This window comes from Grampus griseus, assembly GCF_964374135.1.
Source record: "Grampus griseus genome assembly, contig: HAP1_SCAFFOLD_919, whole genome shotgun sequence".
Classification (NCBI taxonomy): domain Eukaryota; kingdom Metazoa; phylum Chordata; class Mammalia; order Artiodactyla; family Delphinidae; genus Grampus; species Grampus griseus.
In genome coordinates, this window is record NW_028132570.1 from 18,711 (window position 1) to 46,706 (window position 27,996).

The 27,996-nt window shown below is 47.1% G+C and overlaps 1 protein-coding gene across 1 annotated transcript; it reads right to left on the bottom strand.

The window, feature by feature from the left end:
* Positions 1 to 24,466: 24,466 nt before the first annotated feature.
* Positions 24,467 to 27,607, bottom strand: LOC309817852 (UDP-N-acetylglucosamine--peptide N-acetylglucosaminyltransferase 110 kDa subunit-like; the record flags this gene model as incomplete). Its single annotated transcript, XM_082682129.1, has 1 exon — positions 24,467 to 27,607. One exon carries the CDS (start codon positions 27,605 to 27,607, stop codon positions 24,467 to 24,469), a length of 3,141 nt encoding a protein of 1,046 aa, XP_082538255.1.
* Positions 27,608 to 27,996: the final 389 nt, after the last annotated feature.

Sequence of the window (27,996 nt, forward strand, 5' to 3'; positions counted from 1 at the left end):
ACACTGAAGCTTCCTCTCCTACAGGGCCTGGCTTTGGGGGGAACGGTGAAGTGAAGGCAAAGTGAGGCCCCCTGCCGCCCCCTACGCGCGCGCACACACAGACTCAGCTGCAGTGAGGCCCTGCTTTCTCCTCTCTCTGCTCTGGGGTCCTTGGCTTGGGAGCCCAGGGGAGGGGCCACTTCTGCAGCTGGCTGGCCCCGAACTCCCAGCTCAGCCAGCTGCTACTGAAGCTTCCAGAAGCTGCAGCTCTGCACCCCCTCCCCGCCCCCTGAGCCAGGAGAGGCCTTTGCTGACCTGGGGGAGGGTGTCTTGGTGAGCGAGTGGGCACCCTTAGAAGGACTAGCACAGACAACCAGACAGATGGGTGGCGGAGCAGATGGACAGAGACACCCACGCACAGGCAGACGGAGAGAGACAGACAGATGGACCAGGACTGGGAGAGACGGACATACAGAGGTGCTGGCAGAGACAGGAGTCAGAAAAATGGAAGGGCCTGGGGAGAGAGTAACAGACAGGCAGAGACAGAGACTTGGAGACAGGGAGATCCAAGGGGGGAGACAAGGTGACTGAGATGGGAGAAGGAGAGATACGGGGGAGAGAGGGAGGGGCAGGAAGAGATAAAGAAAGGGGGAAACCCAGACTGAGAGAAAGAGAGAGGAGAGACTGAAGGCTACAAACCACAAACAAGGATTTGATGAGAATCTGGAAGGTGTTTTCTCCTGCTTCCCTCCCCAAACCCCCAGGCCAGCCAAGTCTCCATTCCTTCCACCCCCGGCTCAGTTTCCAGCTGCTAAAGAGGTCAGGGAGAAAGAGAGAGAGGAAGACACACACACACACACACACACTCCCCCCAGATCCCAGAGACCCCTTTCCCCTGATCTCTTTGTAGGGGGAGGGAGTTGCGGAGGGTGCCTCTCCTAGCCCTGACCCCTACTCACAAATGTACATACCCCTTGTCTCAGAAAATATCCCAGAATACTTCCCACTCACTCCCCACTCACACTCACTGTCTCCTTGTGTAAGTGCACCCCCCCATACTCACGCCTGTCCACAGGGGCCTGGCCTCACACACACTCACAAATACACATTTTGTGGCATACATGTCTCTGCTCTCACACTCATCTTGAATCTCACAAACATAACCGGTGAACCTGTCCCTATGCTTTCTTACCCATACAGGCAGTGACACACAGGCCTCATCGTGGCTTCTCAGAACATGTTGATACACACACATACACAGTCACATTCTCACACAACAGTGGCAGATACCCCAGAGCAGAGAGAGAACTCTTTCTCTCTGGAGGGGAAGATCAGGGTTCCCAGGGAGCCATGGTGGGGGGGTATGCCCCCCACTCTGACCTAGCTGGCAGGGCAGGGAGGCAGGAGACACTTTCAGCCGGTGGCAGCCTTCCTGCAGGGCCTGGCCTGGACACAGAGCAACTGGCTGGTGTGAAAGAGCTGAGAGCTGGTGAGAGTGTGTATGCACGTGTACAAACATGTGCGCGTATGTACAGGTATAAGGGATGGTGAGTGTCTGTTACAATGTTTATGAGAGAGACTGAGTTCATATGAGGTGCGATATGGGTGTGACAGGGAGATCCACTCCCCAAGGTGTGTGGAGGGTGTGGGTGTGGGTGTGACAGCTACTTGTCGGGTATGTCTGTGTGGAGGCATGTATATGTGACAGGTGCATGTGGCTGTACCTGGCTTTGCAGTGTGCGGGTGTGTGTCATGGGCGTACACATGTGAAGGACTGGGACTCTGGGGCTGAGGGGCATGTGTACCAGGGTGCAGTGTTCTGCAGATGTGAAGGTGTGGGGGATGTTTGCGTGTGAGTGTAGTGTAGGCAGGGTGCATGGATGAGGGGGTAGCTGCCTGTGTGAGGCTGTGAGCTCGTAGCCTGGGTTGGAGGGCTGTTTTCCAAGGCAAGGATGCTGTTTGAACAGAGGCCACTGGCATGAACACATGCGAAGGGGCTCCAAGGCACACAGTTGGGCGTTGACCCGCACAGACGTACAAGGACAGACATACCCGCCCCTGTCCTCCCTCTTGGTCTCTCCTGGCGTCAGTGGTTTTCAAAGGAGCCTCCACAAGGACTGTTTGCTGTGCAGTTCCCCCCACCCCCCAGCCCGTGCCTCTTCAAACACAGGGATGCCCTCCAGGCAGCTTTGTGGAGGCTCCTGCCTCGACCATCTGAAGGCAGATGGGTGGGCTGGGATCTGCTGCTGCCCCCCAGGGAGCAAGGAGGCGGCACTGCTCCTTCGGCCTGGGCACAGGAAGAGACAGATGGACTGCCTGTCTCGACACCCGGACGTGGGGTCTGGGGGTAGGCGGGCACCACCGGCAGAGGGGCTCTAGCGGGCAGCCCCCAGGTGGGCCCCTGAGCAAAGGCCAGGACTCTGCCCTTCACCTCCTCAGAGGGGCACCCGCCCTCACCCCGCAGCCCCATCACCTGTCTGGGTACAGGGGCCCAACTCCAGCCCCTTGTACCTCCTAAATACACAACCACTTCCCCACTCACAGCTCCAGCACCCCCAAACACACAACCACCACATGCCTACCCACCCAAACACATATTACAGCCCTAGTACTTAACCAAAACCCAGATGTTTATGACCCCCAATATACCCCCAGACACCCCAACACACACACAAGGCTTCTACCACATCCTGAAACAGATCAACTCTTCCTCCAATCCCAGCACCTCCCCAGATACACCCAGGACCCTACTGTAGCCCTAATACCTTCCACACACTCAGGTTCTCAGAGTCCCAGCACCTAACCAGACACCCACAGACTCTCCCGACGGCCCCAGCGTTTCCCTCCGCTGCAGCTCATCACGTCCCCAGACACACCGATACAGCCCCCTACACCTTTCCAGACTCTCCCCGCGACTTACACGTACACACACCGCCTCAACACCCACGCGGAGGAGGACACCCCTGTAGCCACACCATTTACCTCAAACACACAGACACGGTGCATCTTTGAACAGTAATGTCCCCTCAGCTTCTCGTACCTTCCAGGCCGTGCACGTGCATGTGCATCCCGCACACGCACACACCCCCCCCCCAGATCCCAGCACCTCCGCAAACAAGCAGTCCTCTGTGTGTTCCCCAGCAAGCTGCAGCTCCAGTACTTTCCTCAGCCATCCAAGGGCCCAGGGACAGCCCCACCCCTCTCCAAACACCAGTCCCGCACTCATACACAAACACACAGGGCCCCAGCCCAGTCACCCCTCAGAGCAGCTCCGCCCTGCGCCCACACCTCACCCTGCAGCTGCACTCCCACCATCACACGTTCCAGCACAGCCTCCCTCCTCAGCGCTCTCCATCACCGCTCCCCCACCCCACCTTGTCCTCCCCAGCCTCCCTCCCCCAAACTCCCCCCAGATAGCCTCAGCCTTGCAGACACACTGGCCCACTCTTCCGTGCTCTCTCTCATTCTCGGCTGCCTGGTCCTCCCCCACTTCCCAGAGCCTCCTCTGCCTGGGGAGGCATCTCCACCCCCCCTTATTGCCCCAGGCCTTTCATTCCTGGACAGTGAGGCTGTACATCTGGTTCAAAGCTGCCCCACCCAAGACCCTGTGCTCTGGGCACCCTGGCCTGGGCTTTGAGGGTTTGGGGCCTCTTTGGGGGCTCTTGGCACCTGGTCATCCTGGTGTGGCAGCCAAGAACTCTGAGTACCCAGCCATGCCCTGACTCTGTCGTGTATGGGTAGGGGGCGGGGGGGTCTGGGCAGGGGGATTTACCCCCAACCTGCAGTTTCTCAGGTGCTTGCCAAATCCCCCTCTTCTTGGGCTCACCTGAGGGGGACATTGGGTCTGGAGCTTCAGGAAAAAAAGATGGAGAAGGTGCTGGCTTGATATGCTTCCCCTCCCACCCCACCCCACCCCACCCCCAGATCCGGGCTTGGGGCTTGGTCTCCCTGGGAGTCAGTTCCAACAGTGAAGGTTACTTTACTAGATGCATGATTTTAAATGGAATCTGCACCATCTGTTCCACCCCCTAATTACAGATGCACAGAATCCGCCTCAGAGGGCAGCATGAGGGGAGTGATTTAGAGGCTGAGCTGCTTCTGCCTGCATTAGGGCTGGGGAGACTGGGGGGGCCTCTGGGTATTGCTCACAGCCCCCCAATCCCATCTCTTTCCCAGGGACCCCTTGTGCCTCTTGCTGGGGGAAAGGCTCCTAGAAAGGTGCCCCGACCCCCTAGACCTGAAAGAGGAGGCAACTGCAATGCTGAGGGAGGGGTCCCTGAGAGATCGCCTGTGTCCCAGGCCCCAAGTCTGGGGAGGCAGGCTCCATTAGAGCCTTAAAAAATTCAGTGGATCGATCTCTTGCCTGCTTCTTGTGCCCTGGGGAGCCACAGGCGCTGGCCTGGCCCAGCTGTCTGCCCACCCCAGGGGTAGCAAGGATTAGTGAGGTTAGGGAGGGGGCGGTTAGAGCAGAGGTGGGGACATCCAGGTTTTGGCAGCAGAGGATGTGGCCAGGCACGCCAGGACCCACCAGGTGTGTTTGCACGTATGTGCCGGTCCTCCTTGGCACATCTGGCAGGCCCGACCCCAGCTTGAGCCTTGCCCTGTGGGGCTGGACGGGCACCAGGGGCCGGAGGGGATGGACCAGGGCCTGGGCCTCAGAGGGTTCCGAGGGACACCCCGAGGATGGGTCTACCTTTGCCCGTGGCTCCAAGGACCTGGGGCCCCGGCCAACTCGCTGGTGGTGGTGGCGGCCGCGGGCACGCTGTGGTAGAAGCTGGAGCATTCACTGTGGGGAGAAGGGGAGAGAGGCCGGGCTACAGGAATTTTAGATTGCTGCAGGCAGGAGGGTCTCTGGAACCCTGTGGAGCGGGCAGTCATGCAGAAGTAATCCTATCGCCGCCTGCCTGCATGGAGGAGAGGAGAGGAGAGGGGGCTGGGAGGGGAAGGATGGCGCAGCCGCCCCTTTCCCACCTCAGCCCCTGCCCCAGCCAGCTGTGGAGGGAGCCCGGGACCCCAGGGGGCTCCCCCTGGGAGGCACCACCCTTCCACCGCTGCCTGTGCCCCCTGGAGGGGCGGCACCGCAGCTGTTGCTCGGCTAGGAGCTCTGGGTTTTATAAATAATGCAGCTTGGAGGTGGGGGCCCACTCAGCCTTGGGTCACCCACTGTGGCATCATCTCCAGCTGGCAGTCCTGTGGCAGAGCCCCTCTGCCTTCCAGCCTGCTCCTCCTCTTTTGCTATGTGAGTTTGGGCCAGAGGCCCAGCCTGTGTTAGCTGGGCCAGGGCAAAGGAGTGTGGAAGAACCCAGAACCCCCTGTCCTTTTGTACCCCGCCCCCACCAGCCTTCACAGGTTAACTGGCCACTGGCTCAGCAAATCCAGGCTGGGAAGGGATGACCCGCTGTACAGGGGCCTCCCTAGTTCTAGCCCCTCCATTTTGCAGATGGAGTAACCAAGCCCAGAGAGGGCAGGGATGGCCAAGGCCAGCCAGCTGATGAGCAGCTCCTTCCTGTCCCATTCTGCTGTCAGTCAAGGCTCTTCTCAGCCTCAGCTCAGCTAAGAGCAGGGCCTGGGGGGCGGGGGGTATGTTTGGGAAAGTGGTTGCGGCTGAGACGTTGCCATGGCGATGTTGCAGGATGCCGAGCTGAAGTGGGGGTCTTACAGGGTCTCTGGGGCCCCCAGCTCCACACCCCTGTGGTCTTCTCCTCCCCATCTGTCCCTCACCCAGAGGCCTGTCAGGCAGCTCCGGTGACAGGCTGGGTGGGTGACAGGTGGTGCAGGTGATGGGCTGGGTGGGTGACGAGCTGGGTGGGTGACAGGTGGTGCAGGTGATGGGCTGGGTGGGTGACAGATGGTGCGGGTGCGAGGCAGGCAGGTGACAAGCTGGGTGGTGACGGGCCCTGCTGATGACAGGCAGGGGGTGTGGTTGGCGGGGATGCTGTCTCCTGGCTGGTGGCCTGTCGCAGCCCCCCACCCTCACGCGTGTGCACATGCACAGACTCTGGGTTCAGAGCTTGGGGCTAAGATACTAATGAGGCTTATTACGTGTGGGGGGGCAGGTGCCCAGGCTCACTAATGAGAGGCCTTTAACGAAGAGGGGAGACAGCTGGGGGGCTTTGAGGAATTTGGCTGGCCCTCCTGGTCTGGAGGATGAGCCAGGTCGGGACCCCACCTACCCTTCCCCCCGGCCACTTGGCTTTGTGTTAATACTACCCACAGTCATGATAGTTACCATTGTCCAAGCGTTTGCTACACTGGCCGAGCCCTTTACATGCGTTTTCTTATTTCAACTCAGCAGTCGTAGGAGGGAGGCACTATTGCCCATTTTATGGATGAGGAATCTGAGGCTGAGAAGGCAAGGGACTTCACGTAACAAGTTTCTGTTGCAGCTGACATTTTAATCTTAAGTCTTTCTGTCCCCAGAGCCCGTGCTCTTAACCATCCCACCAGTAACACTCAGGTCTTGGCACAGACCCCGACCTTCTCTCAGGGCCTCAGTTTCACTCTTCTGGAAAATGGATGTGCGGTGGAGGAGTGAGCACCATACGCTCTTCAGCTCTGACTTGGGTGGCTTCAGGGGCTCCTCCAGTTAACTGCCAAAGCCTCACCCCATCTGGCCCAGATTCTAGGTGACACCCCTGGACTGGAGAGAGGGCAGGGCTTAGCACTGAGGGAGCGGAGCTGAAGGGGGATACCTGGGGTATCCAGACCACTTCCTGCATTGTGTGGTGGGGAGGCTGAGGCCTGGAGAGGAGCAACAAGGGCCCAAGGCCACATACCCTGTAAGCTGTAGGGCCCCATGGGATCCCAGGTCTCCTGGCCTGTTGGAAGGGCGGGGCTGGGAGTGGTGCCAGAGCTGGAGGTCACCTCCTCCTGGACCCCACCCACCAGCCTAGCTTCTTCCCTGGAGGTTGTGAGCCCCTACATCCTGGGAGGGTGCAGGGGGCTGTTGGCCACCTCTTTAGGGCCATGCCCCTTCCCCGTCAGTCTGGGCCCGTAGTGTCAGTTGATCTCCTCCCTTTGGGACCCATTGGGGTGGAAACTCCCTGGCAACAACTGATGGATGGGTTAAGGCCTTGACATTGGCCTGGGGCCACAGCATGACCCTGGAGGGACCAGGCTAGGGCTGGGGGGCTTGGAGGGGAATTTAAGGGAGAAGAATTAGGGTCATAAATCTTGGAGCATCTGGGTTCTCTTCTCCTCGACCTTAATCTCTTACCAAACCTGCTCTCCGGCTGCTCATCCAAGTCTGAGGGTTGAGGGGGGTCCACCTGCCCATTCCCCTCTCCCTCCAACTGATGCCTCCCCCCCCCCGAAATTGCACCCCCTATGGGGAAGAACAAGTTGCAGCCACTGCCGCTGGACAGAATTAAGAACTTGTGTGTCTAGACTACTGGATTTGGCCTCTGATTCATAACAGTAGGCAGGGCAGAGAGCTTCACTGCCTCAGTGTCCCCAGCCTTGGGTTTGAAATCCTCTCCTGGTGCCTGACTGCTCAGTCAGGAAGGAGTGCTAAGACCAAGAGGGATTTCACAGCTGTGGGACACATGGCCCTGTCCTCAGAAGCCCCATTCTGAGATAAGCAGCACAGTCCTGGCCTTGAGAGCCCTCAAACCCAGAGGTGAGGTCTTGAACTCAGGCTGGGTGTGTGCTGAGGCTCAGGTAGGGAGTGGGTGGTGCTGGGTGGCTGGTCTGTTTTCTGAAGCAAAGGCCGAGGCTGGGGAGAGGCCAGAAGAAGGGTGGAGGTTTGCCTGGGGGCCTGAGGAGCCGTCTGTGGTTGGGGGTGGGAGCCTGGAAGGGTCTGGCTTTCCCATAGTCCCGGGCAGCTGTAGCCTGAAGTTCTGGGGCCCTCCTAGCTCCCCAGGGAACCCGCTGCTGCCCGGCCCTGGGGACCCAGGCGTCCTGGCGGGTGAGGGCGGGTCTCTGGCAGGCGCCCTGCCAAGCCTCGCAGCCTGCTCACCAGGAATCTTGTTGCTGAGAGATGGAAGATCCAGGTCGGGCCTGCAGCTCATCTCTCCCCTCCGGGAGGAGGAGGGGCCCAAAGATTCCTTCCTGCACCCGCCCTCCCATCTGGGGCAGGGCCCTCCTCAGCAGTGGGTGGGGCTGGGGGGCCCAGGACAGGCCTCTAAGGCTCCATCACATGTCCTGGAGCCTAGCCCAGCCAGCAGTGGGCACCGGGGCACTCTGGAGGCAGAATGAGCCTGGTGTGGCAGAGGAGAGGCGGGGGTAGGGTGCTGAGGCCACAGGGGGCCCTGCATAGGGGCCTAAGCCTGGCCCTGGCCCCCACTGGCTCCCCCAGGGCAGAGGGTGAAGAGTTGGTTCTCTTCCATTATGGGAGCGTGATTTTATTCCACATGTCACGGAGTCTGAGATTAACTTGCTCACCAGTCTGTGACAAACCCCTCACACCCAACACACACATACACACACAGAGGCACAGAGACACACGGAGATCCTTGGTCTCACAAAGGCACCTTCCACAGACACACATAAGCATTTCCATACTACAACGCATGGCAGACTCTCACATGCAGATACACAAGCACACACTCACACTTAAAGATACACCGAGATCTAGATCCACAGTCTCCAAAGCACAACGTTCTCCCACTCACACTAAGGCCACACAGACAGAGATACAAACAGGCGGTCCAGGGGGATGCTCGCAGCCCTACCTAGACATGCACAGATCAAGGACGCCCGGTGCCCCACAGGCACAGATACACGTAGACACACACAACCCCAGACACAGTCTTGTGGGCAAGCCTAGACCAACCGCCACACACACTGAGACAAAGGCCCAGATACATACAGAGACAAAGACAGGCACAGACACACAGCCGGCAGCACGCACACAAGCACAGGCGTGCACACCCGGACACAGACAAAGACAAATAAATGCCCAGAGGTTTTGCTGTGGACAAAATGTGAGGCGCACACACACATCTGGGCCTCCTGCTCGACCTCTCTACCTGGGGACGTGGTGATCTGGCACCCGTGGCCCCAGGGAGAACTCTGAGGAACCTTCTGCTCGGTCAGAGCCCCCCACCCTGGGCCCAGGGCCAGCCCCCACCTCTGGCTCCCGGCCCGTGGCCGAGGCCATGCAGCCACACCGTCAGCAGTGCCCTGACATCCTACCTTACCCTCCGCGTCGTGCACACTCACGGTCACACCGTCTCCTGCACGTGCTCACGACACCCTCCACGCCCGCACACTTACGGTTTCTCCCTCACACCCCCCTCGGGTGTCCCCTCCTTGTTGTCTTTCTCAATCACTCTCCCCACCCCCTCGCCCCGCAGACATGCACAACCTCCGGCACAGCCTTCGTGGCCCACACCCTCGCCTTCTCACGCAGACCCCCATGCACAAATAGAACGCACGGGCTCTCCGCCACAGACCCACAAGCCACGTACACGCGCTTCTTCACATACTTCCTCAGCACCGCTCTCACAGACTGATTCACAAATGCAGCACACTCCCCCGCATACATCCCCACCGCCTTCTCACATGCGCGTGTGCGTGCACACACACACATACTTTCAGAGCCTCCCTCACACCATCACTTTCCTTCCTCTGTCTCTCACAAACACTCCCTCTGCCAAGAGCGTGGCTCTGCTGCAGAGCAGCCTCTGAAGTACTTGTCACTGTACTCCACCACGTCCTTGGCCTTCCTGGCCTCAGTCTCTTCCCTTCCACCTCCAGCCCTGCATACTGTGGCCTTGTATTCTTTTGCCATTTCTCCGTTTAGTCAACAAGAATATAGAGAGTATTCATTTATTCATTCAACAAATGTTGACTGAGCACTGATTATGGGTTAAGCATTGGGGATACTATGATGACACAGGTCCTTCCCTCGTAGAGCTCTCAATTTTGTGTCCAGTTCGTTTGCTGCTTGTCTCATCTGACTAGAATGGAAGGTAACCCTTGATCTTGGATGTTGAGAGATGTGTAGGAGTTCACAGGAGGAAAAGTAGGGGAAGGGTGTTCTAGGCAGAGGGCAAAGCATGTGCAGAGCCTACAAGTAAATCAAGGTACAGTAGGCTGGAAACTGAGGTGATGCTCAGAGACTAGAGGAGAAGCTGCAAAGAGGGAAGAAGCCAGATGTCACAGAGTTTAGATGCCATGCTCAGGGGTTTAGATTTTGTCTAGTGGGCCACAAGGAGTCATGGGAAGTCTTTAGTGACAGGACAGGATGAGGAAATGATGGTGGTCTGACCTAGAAGAGGTGAGTGGGAAGGAAAGGAGACTCATATAGGCACAAGAACCAGTGGGGTTCCAGTTCCAGAGCTGTGACCTCAGGAAAGTCACACAACCTCTGTGACCTGGGTCCATCACATGAGGATGGGAGACAGTACCAGAGCTGGGCTTATGGTATATGCTCGATAAACAATAGCCATTATTGTCAGTTATTGGTAGGACACGGCAGGGCATCAGATGAGGAGGAGATTTTACTGAGCACCTACTGAGTGCTGGGTCCTGCGCCAGGTGCTGGGGCCCAGAGGGGAGGTGGTCTGCGGCTTCAGGAAGCTCACACACCGTAACCACAGCTCACGTGGACAACAGAGTGCGGGGTGTGCGGGTGGAGGCAAAGCACCTCGGAAGGTTAGAGGAGCATGAGGGCTCTGGGTGGCTCACGAAGGAGCTGGCATTGAGCCGGACCCTAAAGAGGCTGGTTGAACTTGGGCAGGCAGAGGTGGGAGAAGGAGCTTCGGGGAGAAGGAGCCCTGTGAACGACAGCCTGAGGGCAAGGGGTCTAATCTGGCTGTTGTGTGGGACACAGGAAGCGGGTGTCGTGGGATGGGATTATGGAAGCGAGACCTTGGTGGCCAGGTTAAGGGGGGGGGGGTCAGCACGGGGTGAGCTGCACTCTAGAAATCCCATGTTTTGGTGGTAACATGGAATGTGTCCATTAGAGACTCTACTCCAGGCTCCGCCAGTAAGCCGTTGCCCTCTTCGACCTCAGTTTCCCCATCTGTGTGATGAGTTCAGTCTTGTTTAGGAGGGAGTTCTGGTATCATGTCCTGGGGCTGGCCTAGCCTACTTCGTTGGGCATCTTCTGGCCTGGGATTCTGGGTCTCAGCAGTGCTTCCTTCCTGAGCACCCTCAGCCAAAGAAAGGAGCAAAATGAGGGGTTCCCCAGAGGCAGGTTTTGGGCGCTGCAAATGAGGGACCAGGAGCTCCACATGGAAGGGAGGGGTCTTTGCCTGGATCTGACTCCAAGCCCCAGAGGGAAACCAGAAGAGAATGTCAAGGTCCCTCTTCCCTCTCGCCCTGACCCGTGTGGTGGCAGATGTGGGCCATGTGCCCAGTCCCTGGTCCAGGGGGTATCAGGACTATTCTGCCCACTGACAGAGGAGCAGGGCTTGGGTTCAAGAATGTGGCCCAGGGCTTAGAGTCCCCTGGGGTTAAGGAGCCAGGAGGCCAATCTTAGGGTGGCAGAGCCAAGTAAACGCCCATGGGTAACAGGGTTCATTTATATTTGGTGTTGCCAGGAGTTGTGGTCTAAGGCAAGTCCTGGTGACACACAAAAAAATAAAAAAAATAAGAAAAAAGCTGATTTTATAAAGACTGCTTTCTTCCATAGTTGACAAACTTATGATGGTACCGATGGTTGGATACTACTCTTAGAGATGAAAAAGGTCTTAAGGAATCTTCCATATTCCATTCACCAATCTATGTTCTTGTTCAAAGCAAAATTAATTCCTTTCAAAATTAACGTATTAGCTTAATAATTTTTAATCTTAAAATAATCTGTGAGAATGGGAATTTTGGGTAGGAAAAAGTGACAGAAGATGGGACAAAGAGAATTCATAGACAAAACAGAATTTTTTAAATGGTGGGTACGAACTTCTGTTTCCAACTATATCAGTTTACCTTAGGAAAACACACTAGAAAGGCCAGATAAATCATAAGCAACATTTGACTGTGAGCGTTAGAAAGCTACTGAGGTAGCCATGACCTAGAAAAGTAAAATAGAGAAAGAAACTCACTGAAGTGAGAACAATATTCTGCACATGCGTTTCTAGCCCAGTCATTTAGAAACTACTGATGAAGAGCAAAAGTCTGAGAAACCAAATGTGGCTCCTAAGAGGTAGAAAAGCCAGTAGATCTTAGGACAATGTCATAGGACTAAGGAAACTAGAGTTGGAAGTGAGAAATAACAAGGCAGCTAGAATTTTAAGGACCAAAATCACAGAGAGAGTAAAGATTCAGAGAACGGAGCTGGATTCAGCAACAGTGTTCCCTTGCAGTATTTTCCATGTATAAAAGGTAGACAAGACAAGATGCTAAGAAGTCAAACAAAAGCTAACTGAAGTCAAAGCAAAGACTTAGTTGGCTCATAATGCTGAAGAGACAAAATGGGGTTCAGAACCTATGAAAGATTTGTGGCCCAATGGAAAACTAATGATATGAATTAGGACATTGGAAGTCTCTACATGTGTGTGTGTCTGTGTGTCTGTGTGTTAGGAAGGTTGATGCAACATCTACACTGAACCTTATAAAGAAGAAAAATGAGTATGAAGTTGGTCCAGGTGACTGAGGTGATCTTCCCCTCTGCTCCCTACCTAAGAATAGGAAATTCTCTCCTCAAGAAATACAGTTGACCCTGGAACAATGTAGGAGTTAGAGACGCTGACTCCCTGTGCAGTCAAAAATCCACATATAACTTTATGGTCGGCCCTTCTTATCTGTGGTTCTGAATCTGAGGATTCAACCAACCACAGATCATGTAGTACTGTATTACTTATTGAAAAAAAATGCATGTATAAGTGGATTTGTGCAGTTCAAACCCAGGTTATCCAAAGGGCAACTGTAATGTCATTCAGATTCTCTACAACTTGTCATATCCCAAGTCTGGTATTCACTGAAGAACCACCAAGACTACCAAGAAAAGGAGAATTAGAATAAAAATCAAAACAGAATCAGAATCATAGATGACCTAAACATTAAAGATCTTACATATTTTGGTAAATATTATCAAGTTCAAGAAAATAGATGACAAGGTGAAGAATTTAACTTGACAACTAGAAACTATAAACTGATTGAAGTTGAACTGATAGAATTAAAAATTATACGAAATTTAAAACTCGGTAGTGGATTGGACACAGGTAAAGAGAGGTAAGTGAACTGGAAGATAGAGTAGTAACAATATTAAGACTAAAGCACGGGAAACGAAAAGAATAAAAAGTACACATAAGCGCATTTGAGACATATGGGCCACAGTAAACATTTTTATCATATGTGTAAACTGGAGTCCAAAGAAAAAAGGAGACAGAGATTGGGATGAAAACAATATTGCAGAAATATTAACAGCTGAGAGTTCTCTAAAACTAAAAGGAATATATGGAGCCATGAATTCAATAAGCACTAAAAAAATGCAACAAGAACAAATACAAAGAAAACCACACCTAAGATCACCACAGTACAATTCATGAACAGCAAAGAAAAACATGACATCTTAAAAGCAGCCCGACGAAAAAGAGATTACTTTCAAAGGAACAATAGGACTAAGATTACAGTTTACTTCTCAGCGAAACTGAATGGATACTAGAAAATAATGGAATAACATTTTTAAGAGCTAAAGAAAAGAACTGCCCATTGGGAATTCTAGAGGCAGAGAAATTGTTGTTTGGAAGGAAAGATGCAATAAGGAAATTTGCAGACAAACAAAATTTAGAAAATATTTTCTCATCAGAACTGACTGAATTAAATTATAAAGGGAGACCTGCAGGCAGAAGGAAGATTATCACAGATGAAAATAAGGACTTTATAAAGAATTATGTAAAACAGAAAGGATAAGTAAGTGGATAAACCTAAATAAAATCTAACAACACAAAAGGGTAATAAAATATATCAAAAATTAGAATGCATTAAAACAAATGGAAGAGGAAAAAGTAGTAAAAGAAATTTAAGATCTCAGCATTGCTTGAGAAGCAGTAAAAGAGCTAATAAGTCATGGTACATGTGTAACTGCTACTTATGTAAAAGTAACAAGCTAATACAAGGGAAAATGGAATTTGAAGAAATCTCAAAGGAAGAAAGAAGAGCAAAAGGAACATAACAAGGTGGGACAAATAGTAAACAAGGAGTAAACGGTCTGTAAGAAAATACATTAACTGTAAATACTCAAATTAAAGGACAAGGATTATTGAAACAAACAAACAACCTAATTCTATGCCACCTACAAGAGACAAGAGTCAGATTGAAAATGAAAGGATTCAACAATTATAGCATAACAACAATAAGCAAAATTGAAGAAGATTTTTTAATGTTAACATAGATTTGAAAGCAAAAAGTATCACTGGCGATAAGGCAGGATAATAAAACCCATTGTTACTTTACAAGGAATATATAAATCTAAACTTCAATGCAATATATGAAGGGAAATTCCAAAAATCTAAGTAGAAATAGAAAAATCTGAATTACCTAGATCAGTAATATAGAACCACAACAATAAATCAGCAGATTATAGAAGATCTGAATACCATCATTAAAAACTTTGGCCTAAATTTACATAAAACACTGTACCAACAATGATGGAATATATATATCACGCAGAAATTTTTAGGTGCACGTGGCACATTTATAAAATTGACTATATTCTGGTTATAAAACAAGACTCCGAATAAGCAAGAAATTTAAAACTATGTAACCAATATTTTACCAAATAGTTGGATATTAAAGACATACTTCTGATCATTATGTAGGTCAAAGATAAAGTCGCAATGGGAATTAGAATTTTATTAATTGAATGATAATGAAAATATGCCATAACAAAACCTGTGGGTTGCAAATAAAACTGTGGTCACAGAGAAGTTTATGTATTCCAATTATACTCTCCAAATGTAAAACGGAAAGGAATAAAGCAACTAGAAGATAACCTATCACCCTGAGGTAGGCAGCTCCTGAACTGTACCTGGTGGAGAAGGCAGGGCAGAACTTCAGGAGGCCAGCTGAGAGCACGGTGAACACCATGTCAGGAGCAGTCTCCAAGAAAGAGAATGTACAAAGGGATGACTAAAATATATTTAAGAGCTAGCACCCTGACCCCTCTTAAGGATGACTTACGTTGCTGGGGAAAAAATAAGAAGTGCTCGATGTAGAAGGTGAATAGCTTTATAATTCCCAGGAGAATCTTGGTACCAGGACCACACAAGAAAGAACTTGGAGTCCCCGTGGCGAATCCAGCAGAGAGAAAAGGAGAAACAGAGAAGCGAGAGAAAATAAAGGGAACTCTTGGTGCAATTTGGTGCTGCTGCAGGCCCAAGTCCAGGTATGTGCTCTCTATCTCCGCATCTTAAATAAAAGCCACCATGTTCCTCAGTCTTTCAGGTACTTAGAATTTCTCTTTAGAACCTGAAAATGGGGTCAGGTTTGCTGTCTGCATCGTTACAGTACAAAATAGAGGCAGGATGTTTGAAATAGTTCTCCATCTGGCAGAGGAGGCCTTGAAGCTGTGAGCCACTCGCTGCAAACCAGCAGGACATGAAGGATTCTTGAGCAGATCTGAAGCTACTGGGAGGCCTTTGAGGAGTTAAATTCCATAGTAAATACTGTACCTTCAATGGCCCCTTCTCCCTCTCAGTCCAGCCTTCCTCCACTCCCGTGGGGGCCCAAAGGGGTTAAATGAGCACTCTTTGATTTGTACTTGGTGGTCCCAGAACTTGACTTGGGCTTGGAAACTTCCATGAAAAGTCTGCCTTCCATCTACTGGCTTGGGTTTCTTGGTCTCTCTGCTCCAGGCTAATCCCTTCAACCTGCTTTTTCCATTTCTGCCAATAATCCCCCTCTCCAGACCTTCCTAATGCTCTTCTGGGGCAGGGGGGAGACTTACTGAGGGCAATGTTTATTTCTAGAGGGAGACGTGACCACATGACTTCACACTGGTCGTCCCCTTGATTATTCAGTTTCTGTCTAGATTAGTCATGGGTGTTTGTGCACCCCAGCCGCACCCCCAGGAGGCTTTAGAACACTGTCCTTATCTCAGCACTGAGCCTCTATCTAGCCTCCTTCCCTCTCTCTCCTTACCCATCTTTACCCACAGACTCGCAGGCTTTCTGGACCTCTGAGGAAGATAAGCACTTCACTAGAACCTCTGCTACAGAACCAAACATATTGAAATGACTCTTTACGAAGATACAGAAACAACAGAAAAAGAATACATGACGATTGTTTCTCCTGAGGGTTCAGTTACCTAGGGGGCCTTTAGCAAACTTTGACTGATAAATCTAACCTTTCCTTCCTTGGCAATAGTTGATCACACTGTGAGGAAAACAAGTTAGAGAATGGAAAAATAATATTTGGATTTCAACGAAATAATAAAGATGCAGGGACTATCTTTGACTTTTGCAAGGTGAGAAGACAGTTTACATTTTGATTATTTGAGGGCAGGAATCCCTTTTAAAACAGGGCCAGTCTGCATGATGCATTTAAAAATCAACCTTTTCAAATATAGCCATAACCCCCATAAGATTTCTTGATTTCTCTGGGGTCAGATAAACCATCACATCTCACAGTGGTGCCCTGTACATGAAAGTGATAAACATAACCTGGAAGCACGGCAGTGGCTAAAACTATGGAGCTGGTAGCCATTCGCTGAAATGATTTTTTGCTTTTAATTCATTGCATAAAATGCTAATGTCCAAATTCAGGCAGGTAGATCTTACCAACCATCAAGAGCTTCAACCCTGCTAACAGCTAAGTATGCACTTTTAAACCCTACTTTGACTGCTCCAGAAACTTACTGGGTTTCCTTAATGCCTCTCTTACTATTTCCTTTGTGTCATTTTCTTTTTCTTTAAAAACATAGCTGTGTGATCTTGGGGAAGTTATATTAATTCCTTGAGACTTGGTTGCCTTCTCTGTGAATATCTGGGTATAATTTTATTATTGCTCAATAGAATTTTTGGTGATAATGAAAATATTCTATTATCTGTACCATGCAATGCAGTATTCAATAGCTACATAGAGCTAATAAACATCTTTGGAATATGGCAAATGCAACTGAGGAACTGATTTTTTTCTTATTTTTAAATTTGTTTAAATATAAATAATGCCATGTGGCTAGCATCTGTTGACATTACAGATCTACATAATATTTTAAGGACACTCTCCACTCAAAAACTCTACCATTTATTAACTCAACCTAAATATTTTTGCCCTCTGACAAACAAAAAATAATTTATGCTTCCCTTGAAATTATCTGCCAAGACCTTTATCAGTTTGGGGACATTATATTCTTAAAATTGACTTTGCTTTATGAAACTTCAATAATGCTGGAGTTTCCTGCCCTTGGTACCACCTTTGTGATGATGGGAAATATTGTGGATGATCAAGGACCATTTCAAGAGATCATGGAGAGAAACCTCCTTCTGGATTTAATTTCATTATGAGGATGTCAAAATGCTACATTACTTAAAATAAAACCCATACCGTTTTTATGCTAAGTTATATTCTACATGTAACTGGAAAAATGTTAAAAAGATTTTTAAAGAACTGCGCATCTATTTTTGAAGCTGATTTGCCTGTTGAAGGCATGTTAGCACTTTATCCATCTCAGTACTATTTCACTTAGTAAACAAATGCAGTTGCCATAATTGCTGCATATGTGTCTGTGTTCCCTTCTAGGCTATATGTTTTTGAAGTTAGAAACTATATTTATATCACAGCGCCTATGTATAGCACAATATCCATTGCTAATTCAGATTGTGTTTTAAGATATGAGACAAAATGTAAGACTTTTATTATAGTCATAAACATCTAGCAAACCAAGCAGAAAATAAAAGCTAATTTTCAGTTGGTTGGCCGAGAACAAAAAAGCGAAGAATACCTAGTGCAAAATCATATCTCTAATAACTACTGTTGGATTTAGAGCACACACATGCTAAAAAATATCTTCTTATCAAAGATTTGAGGTTGGACCGGAAAAATTTATATCAGAAGTGAAAATAATCTTGTGGTCTGACCAGTGTGGATCACACAAAGTAAGTGTATACTATGTATAAAGTAGATAGACTACGAGGTCCTACTGTATAGCACAGGCAACTATATTCAATACCTTGTAATAACCTATAATGGAAAAGGATCTGAAAAAGAAATACATATATCTGAATCACTTGGCTGTACACCTGAAACACAACATTGTCAATCAACTATACTTCAAGTAAAACAAAACAAAAAACTAAGTGTAAAGGGAAGTATAGTTTTATAAATTCACCTCTGATATCCAATGGACCAACTGAAAGACAACAGAAACTACAACTTTCTAGGAGACAGGACATGGCCAGCAAACCAGGCCGTTACCCTCGGTAACGGTCATACCTGCCAAAAAATATACAGACTAGCCTGCATTCATGAATACATAGGAATTCTTCATTTATCTGGCATTGTTAGGCAATGAAGTATTGTATGTTAGGAAAAGTTTTTTTAAAATGACAAATTTAAGAGGAGTTATTTTAACCTTCACTCGGGAATTTTCTTCTAAAATTAAGAAATCTATCTACTGGTGTATCTAATGTTTCCGTTATAACTAGGGGTCATCAGTTCAATCAACGTTTGCATGAATGATGCAAATGGAAACAAGACAGCCATGCTTACTGAAACTGAAAATGACATGGCACTGGCTGGAGTAACTGATGAGAGAGCAAGAAAAAAAACAAAAATGAAAACAAACCGTGATCAAGAAACAATCAGTCAAGTTCTGACTTTCTGTACTTAGTTTCAAAAAGAGATACCACAAATCCCAGCGAGAGACTCCAGCATCATTAGCTGTCTTTCTCCTTTGTTTCCACCTTCCTTTCCTTTTCCTTCTACCCTAGATTGTTCCAGGAAGTGTTTATAGCTCCTTGCAAGACAAATTCTAATACTTGCTTTCTCTCACACAAACTTCACAATATGTCCATGTGATAAATAGTGTGGAGGTAAAAGAGAATTCATCACAGGGACATCTCCTATGAAAATAAAATTAGAAACTAGCTTCTAAACATGCAGAGAGAAGGGCGTGGTGTCAGGCACTAATTTCCTTGTGAATTCCTCTCCATTTCTAATAGACGTTCTACTTTATCAAGATCCCTTTTTATTGGTGTCCTATTCCAGACTGCTCCACTCCGCCCATCCTCATCCTGTAAAATACATTCACACTCTTTTGTGACCCTACTTATTTTCCCATTAAATAATCAATTATAGAACTGTCAGAATTAATTACAGAGTGAAATTAAAATACTGGAGTCACTTGGAGGGTTTAAGCAGCTCCACCAGAAAATACTGGGCATGGATTTAAAAGAGGCTGCATGGGACTTGCTCTTGTCCAAGTTCTTTCTCAAGAAGTATCTGAAATAAGCCTAAATTCAGAGTTAATCAGACTGGCCTTCTTTCTCAGGTGGACTGGAATTCATTGCTCTTTCCCCTCAACTCCCTGATGTCAGTGGCACTTTCCGGAGAGGAGGTGGACTTCTCTGCCTACTGCAGAAGCTCAGTTCCCCCAGGCCCACTCCCTGTCTGAATCCCACACTGGAGGCCAGATGCCAGCCTTCCCAGAACTTTCGTGGTCTCCTTTCAGTTTCCGACCTGCTCAGATTGAGTCCCTCTAGACTCTTTCTCAGCTGGAAACCTGATCTTCAACCCCTTTCCCTGACCTCGATGGTTACCTGCCTACTTTAGGCCTCAGGTGCTTTAGCTATAAAATGATATATTTGTCCTTAATTCTAAAGTCTTCTTTCTAAGGCTCTACAATGTGGTGGCTCCTTGAAAATGTTTCTCTTTGCTGGTTTTAATTTTGTAGAGAATTAAAACCCCAGCCACTCTAAAAGTAAGTTACATTGGATAAGGAAAGTGTGCATTTGTAGTTAGATTAACAGGGATGGAAGATGACTTAGTATGTTTTAAGATACTCATGATCCGTTCTCGTGAGAGTCGGGGGAAGAAGGGGAAGAGAGTTAATAAAATACCAAACGATTGTGACAAATTAAGTTCACCAAGATGTAGCTGATTAGTTACTACTTGAATAAGCCACACAAATCCAATTCAAGTTGTCCTTTATTTTTCTAAGAAGGATCCCAGTGAACTGAGTCCCATGTTCAGTAACTCCACGTTCAATGGCTTAGTCTTTAAAAACTGTTATGTTGCTGGAAGAAGAAATATTGCCCATCAGTCCTAATTGATGTCTACCTATCACGCACATTTGGAATAAATCTATTACTTTGACTGATCTCAGTGTAATATATTCCAAAGGGGCAAAGAGCACACGAAAAGTTATGAAGTCTCCATCTTCTACACTGAAGTGTGCAATAAATTACGTATTATTTGGCCGTGAAATTCACAAGCCATAGAAACCACGCCATTAGCAATGTATACAGTGGTAAAGAGCAGGTAATGAGAATGATATAAAACAAAATAGACTGTGTATGTTGGCACTGCTGCCAATAAAGCAATTATTAAATGCATTCATATGCATCTACGCTAGTTAAGCTCTTTGAGGGCGATTGCTATGAATTCTACATACCTGTCAGGATACTATATATAGCCCACTTTCTATGGCCTTTATTCAAAGACGCTGAGAAAGGGTTACTCTGGGTAAATTCAGACCTTTTCTCAATATAGAATTTGGTCAACATGCATTCTGAACAGCAAAATTTCACAGTATTTTCCTACACTAATTGCCACCTCAGCAAATGCAGGATTAAGTATAATGGATTATAAGAAGTTAGAAAGGAAAGATGGAAGAAAAGAAGGAAGGTAGAAAAAAGGTGGGTATGGAGTACTTCAACATTTACGTAAAGAGTGGACCTAAAACTAACCTGAGGTTTCCCTGAGCCATTAGCATACGCTATGGAAACTCAAATGAAAAACTAAAAAAAACCAGCAAGGGAAACTCAAAGATTCTTTGTTTTTTCACTTTACTGCATACACACGTCCACCTTAAACAATCTATATGCTTATATCCAATAAGAGAGCATTGTTTTGCAAGGCTATTTGGCTTCTATCAGCATGTAAAGGTCGGACAACTCAACTTTAGCAGAGTTAGCCTTCAGGTGAATAATTGCTTCTTTCAGGTTGCGAGCAGTTGAATTTTCCAGAAATGTTTCCCAAAATATGAAAACTAAAAGAAGGGTCCTAGGACAGCGTCCTTTAGAAGTTTTATAGTATCAAGGCTTTTGGAGGAAGAGAATCCTTGTCGATTATCAACACAGTGATTCCAAGCAGGTCAATTTTTGCTGAGAATATTATATAACAGAACCCACTTCACCTCCATTATACTGACAGTGATCTTCCTTACTTCAACCTTGTGCTTCTTAGTAAAGTTGAAAATACTGAGCCAAGAACAGACAGTGACAATGCCAGAGACTCAGATGTACCTATAGGTGCCTTCAGACAACATCAGCCACCCAGGCTAAAGTCCTGGTTTAAAACATCCCAACATGAATGAATCTCAAAAACCATATGCTGAGCAAGTGAAGCCAGATCAAAAGGGCACCTACTGTATTATTCAACTTACATGAAATTGTAAACTGGGCAAAAGTCATCTCTAAAGATAAAAAGCAGATCCGTGGAGGCCTTGGGGTGGGAGATGGGGATACTTTTGCAAAAGCCTAGGAGGAAACTTTCTAGGGTTTTAGGATTGTTATCTATCTTTATGGGAGTGCTAGTTATACAAATGTATACATTAATTAAAAGTCACTGAACCATTGACTAAAAATGTCTGCATTTTATTGTATGTAAATGATACCTTAATAAGGTTGATTACAAAATGAACCAAAAATAAAACAAAGCAGAAGAGAAACCTCTCAAGACCTCAAAGGAAATACACTGTTTTCTTCCAGAGTACCAGATTGGAAATGAGGCATTGGTCTGTTCTACCCTCAGATTATCCCTAGGATTATCTAGTCTATTTTAAAGCACTAGAGTCCCCTATAAGGAAAACTCACCCCATGTTTAATTACTTTGATTTCTTCTGTGCCTGTTCTCCCAACACAGTGAAGCCATTCACAGAAGAAAAACCACCTTTTTCCAACTTTGCATCATCACATATTCCTTCCAAAGCTATTATGTATGGAATGAAATTTGGCTACACTTCGTAAAAATCTAGCTTTTTGAGGCTTACAAATCTTAACAGTTAACCTATTGTCTCCACTGGAATTTGCAAAAAAAAAATTATTTTGAAAAGGAATCGTTGAGACTTGACAGTTTTGTTTTTTGTGATTTTCTCTTCCCCTAAGAGAGAAGTGAGTAGGTATGAGAAGCACATACATAAAGGAAAAAAAATTATCTTGCTGCCTTTGCACGGTTATAATTTATAGGAGGCCCTTATCAACAATAATCTATTATCAGAATCAATAAAATATAATCTCCATGAAGGACAGGCCAGGATATTTGTCTCTTTTTCAGCAGATTGCAATACAAACCACATTCATGGATATGCTCCTTGATGATCTTTGTAATACTGTAACAGTTGACCATTTCCTCATGCCTCTTCACCTTAACTTCAACCTGGTTTTTCACTAATGACCTCACATTTCCTTCTCTATCACTTGGTTGTGGGCCTCTTTTCCAACTCCAACTCGCATTTCACTCTGGAACCAAAGGAAGACTCACACCTTCCTGCTTTTTAGTGATACCTCAAGGTCATTACCATATTGTGATCACCCTGAAGAATAGCCAGACAATTGTTATTTCAGAGCCATCTGACAGTTTGTAGCTCTAAAAATTAACTAAGGACCGCATTTGTCAAAAATATCCTAGTTTAAGATTTTGGTAATACAGCAACAGTAATTCCAAAGTCATTATGCTACAGTTGCAGATTAAATAGACTAGAAAAAGGAAGCTTGCCAGATGGTGGTTTACATTATCTACAGACTGTCTCGGTTCAAGGTTAACTTCCCTGGGAGAAAACACATAAACCCAGAATCATCAAAAATAACCTGCACGTGCAGAGGGGAGACAGCTTTGCTTGTCAAATTTTACATTCTTTCTGATCTCTGGGCCCTGGTGATTTATCTCCCATGGAATGGAATAAGGAGGGGAACAAGTAGGGACAGTCCCTTCGAGCAGCGGCCGCATGCCTGGCATGTCCTTACCTGCTTTCAAGGCTGACTGCTTCCCACACATATGTTGCCTTTTTTAAGCCTCAAGCCCTCGATCCTTTGCTGAAATACAATAATTTCATTTCTATGGTTTTCAATACCAAAAACTCAACCTCCAGGAGGGCTAGAGTCTAATTTGTGCTCCAAACCAAGTAGCAGTGCAGTTCACTACTACCGAGGCTGAATCCATAAAGACTTCAAGACCACGTCCAGAAGACAAGTTATTATATATAATACCGTAGAAGGTCTGAAACATAATTATCATATACATAGCTGGTCCTTCAGAGCTTTTTACCTATAACATGTTTCTTTGATGAAAGTTATTTAATGTACTGGAGATAACTGTGACTTACTGATCAAATATTTGAATACTTATACTTATCTGGGATTTCATTTCTGCTGAAAGAAAAAGGAAGAACAGGACTCACTAAAAAAAAAAAAAAACTTTAGAAATGAAAGTAAAAATCTTATCACACACTATGACTTTTGGAAGCAGCATAGAGGGGCAGTCAACGGTAAAACACTGGTGAAATAGGTCAACACTCTAGGCCAAAAATCCATTATTATTATCATCAGTGACAGTACCACAACTGTGCCCTTCAGAATTAATAATCACTCCTAAGGATCTTCATTTGGCACCAGATGATGCGTTTAAGAGAAACGCTCTGGGAGGTTTTGAATCAGACTTGGTTTTTTGTTAGCCAAGTTACAGGAGAATTTTTAAAGTGGGGGGACGGGAAGAAGGAAACGGACCAGGAAAAGAATTTAAGCCATCATCTATAAACCAACAAAGCACTGATATTTCCAAACATTATGTCAGACACTGAAATGACTGATATAGACTCAAGTGGTTTATAAAACCTATAAAAAGACTACACCAGCAAAATCCCCATTTATCTGTAGAGTTCAGAAACTAAAACAAGGAATATTTTAGCTTAAAACCTTATCTCAAGAGAATCATATACACTTCACATGAATAAAAATACCTGAAACCAAACATTTTTAAAAGCTCCAATACCCAAAATATAAAGAAAAATATTAATCCAGAAGACTCAATCAATCCATGATAATCACAAAACGGCTGGGCAATCTCTATCTCCCTTCCACACTAACCATCCATCCCATGGAAGACCAAGGGAGATCAGACCTTCCAGACTTACCTTCCAGACCTTCCAGACACCTGGCTGCTGCAAAATTCTATGGTGACTCCTTGTGGAACAGCAGTTTCCCATCTCTTGTGTCTCTTCCTATCGTGATCATGCAGGAAGCAAGTCTGGCTGTGCTATTTCTTATCATTGTCTGTCACCCATCTGCAACATGGTATTGTACAGATAAGGAAAAAGTAGTTCCCTTTCCCCCAGAAGGTTGAGGCTCAGGTACAGGGGTAATTCTCCTGTGCACACAGTCCTTATTTAGGCCGACTCAGTGACTTCAACAGGCTTAATCATGTGATCAGGTTTGTTGCCAGGTGCGTAATGCTCCCACATCTGTAGATAGAGCCGCTCTAGGTCCATTGTGTATTGTTTGGTGTTGAACAGAGGACTAGATGTTCTCTGCTTCCAGACTTTGCCACGAATTTTCTTCAGGTATTCTAGATCAGTTCCCAGTTTCACAGCTATGTCTTCATATTCTTGTCTATTTTGAGCAATAAGCTCACGACAGCCTAAACAAGTGAGCTGGGAAGCTGCAACTCGGGAAGCAAGAGTCTCTCCTGGCATAGTCACCACGGGTGTCCCTGACCAAAGGACATCCATCCCTGTGGTGTGTCCATTACAGAGTGGAGTGTCCAAGCAGACATCAGCCAGCTGGCCTCTCCGAACATGTTCCTCTTTAGGAGCAACAGGTGAAAAAATGATACGGTTCTGGGGAAGGCCCATATTTTGTGCATACTGTTGAATATTAGGTTCTCCTACTGCTGGAAAACGCAACAGCCACAGTACACTATTGGGAACACGCTTCAGAATATTTGTCCACATGTGCAAAGTAGATGGGTCAATTTTATATAACTGATTAAAGTTACAGTACACAATGGCATCTTCCGGTAACCCGTACTGAGAACGTGTGGTTACAATAATGGTACGGGGAACCTCCTCCCCAGTGGCAGCCTTAATGTTGATCTGGGTAGTTGCCAGTCCATTGCTAAGACTGAATCCATTAATTGTTATCTGAATTTGTCCTCTGTTAATCATTTCAATAACTGCCTCTGCAATAGTATTCATAGGAATGACAGGCATATTAAGAGCTGTATTACTGCTGTTTGCACTGTCTCCTCCATCAGGACATTTCGTCTTGACAATCTGCACATCTGGGAGACTATCAAGAAATGCTTTGAGGTCGATGCCATTCAGCACAATCCGATTGTCATAAATGTGCCCATTGGACTGAAAATCGATGACTGCTTTCTTCTTCAGGTGAGGGAACATATTAGCATGATCACCAATAAAGAAAGTATGGGGCATATAAGCCAGTTTCTCAGAATACTGCTCAGCAACTTCAGCAGGTGAAGTTTCCTGATCAGTGATGATATAATCCATGAAAAGCACGCCACTGGTCCCAGGGTAGCCCAGCCACATTGCCTGAATAGGAGCTGGCCTGAGAGCAAAGAGTTCATTTTGAGCACCCCTGGTATAACCATTCATATTTACAAGGATGTGTATACCATCTTGATGGATGCGATCAGCTGCTTTCCCATTGCATGGAATCTGAGAAAGATCAATGAAATGATGGGCTTCTGCCATCACCTTCGCTCGGAAGTTTGTGCCATCATCTGGGCTCAGGGCATAACAGAATACCTCAAATTTATCAGGATTGTGCATGCCTGGAATAGACTGCATAAGATGAGAAGTAGGATGATTCCCAAAGTCAGAACTCACGTATCCTACACGCAGTCGACCATCACTGAGCTTCAAGTCTTTTGGATGTTCGTACGGTGGTTTGTGAAGGACACTGATCTCATCCAAGCAGAGGTTCCCATGGCTCTCAGCAATAGCCTTCCTGAAGCCATGAGAAAGAGGATAGAGCATACTATGATGAGGCTGCACAGAAGGCAACCTATTCTTCTCCAGCTGGTCAGCCACAATGCTGACCAACTTCTTCATTCGCTCATCATAGTCTGTCCAATCACAGACAATCTGCAGGCAATGAGCCAAATCACAATAAGCGTCAGGAAAATCAGGTTCAAGCTTCAGAGCAGTGCGATAAGAAGCAATTGCTTCTGGAATATTCCCTGAATACTTGTGAATGGAAGCCAGATTGCTGTGGGCATCCGCAAGTGCAGGGTTAATCTGAATGGCACGAATATAACACTGCAAGGCTCCCTGAACATCCTGCATCTCCTTTAGAGTGTTTCCCATGTTACAGTAGGCATCAGCAAAGGTAGGACTGATTCGAACAGCCTCCTTATAATGCATCAGAGCTTCCTGCAGTTTTCCCTGCTGCTGCAATACACTTGCTAAATTTGAATGGGCAACAGCAAAGTCTGGGAAGACTTCTAATGCTTTACAATACAAGCGAACTGCCTCTTCAATGTTTCCCTGGTCTCCTTTGATATTGGCTAGGTTATTCAGAGAGTCTGCATGGGTGGGACACAGCCGCAGAGCTGTATTATAACAATCTTCTGCTTCGGCAACACTGCCCTTCTCTTCCAGAGCGTTGGCTAGGTTGCAGTAAGCATCAGGGAAATGTGGTTGCAATTCAATAGCTCGCCTGTAGGTGTCTATTGCCAGATCTACCAGGCCTTGCTCATAGTATACACAAGCCAGGTTGGCATGTACCACTGCATGATTTGGGCTCAAGCTTAGGGCACAAAGGTAAGCTGCCACAGCTCTGTCAAAAATCCGTGCCTCTTGCAAGACATTTCCTAAATTGATATAAGCATCCAGAAAATTGGGGTCAAGGGTGACAGCCTTTTCAAAGTGATGAATTGCAAGCCAAATCTCCCCTTGTGCATTGAAAACACAGCCAAGATTACTCCAAGCTACTGCAAAGTTCGGTTGCGTCTCCATTGCTTTCAAATAACATGCCTTGGCTCCTTCCAAGCGACCCAGGGCTTTGAGCAGGTTCCCCAGGTCACTGCGAACACAGTACAAATCAGGATTGCACTGAAGAGCAGAGACGTAAGCTTGTACTGCCCCTTCCATGTCGCCTGCTGCTACCAAAGCGGCTGCCAGGTTAATATAACCATCGATGAAATCTGGCTTGAGATGCAATGCATGCCGGTAATGCTCAATTGCTTCCTGCAACTGTCCTCTTTCCTTGTACACATTCCCCGAATTCGAATAGGCTTCTGCCAGAAGAGGGTTCTGTTTAATTGCCAGAGTACTAAAGTGGGCAGATCTGTCCAGCCTTCGACACTGGAAGTGTAGAGATGAAAGTAATAGAAGTACTCCAATATTGTGTGGCTCTTGTCTCCACAGCTGCATGCAGTGTCTCTCAGCTGCCTCAAAATCTCCTGCCTGATATTCTCGATGTGCCAACTCAGCTAACCCTTGGAAGGAAAGCATACGTTTCGTTGGTTCTGTGCTGTCGGCCACGTTGCCCACAGAAGACGCCATCTGGAGGGTCTGCAGAGAGTGAGAAAAGGGGGTAATTGAGTCCCGCTGCCGCCACTACTGGCAAGAATGTTTCTAGAGGTAGCAAATACGAGGGCAGCAGCCATACCACTGCTTTGGCAGGCTTAAGCGGCGGCGACAGTTACACGCACCGAACCTTAGGAACTCTGGTTGGTCGTCTACCTCTCACGCTCTTGAAATCTTAATTCTTAACCCTGCCCTCTTCCACCATTTTTCTCCTAATCAGGGAATAAAAATTACCTATACACTTGCCTTAGAAGAAATCAAAAGTCAGTAGTCCAAACACTTTTCAAAATTTTGTTTTCTGCCCAGTCGGAAAGGAAATACATGATTGACTTTACTTCATCATTCATATAGTCAATGTGGAAAAC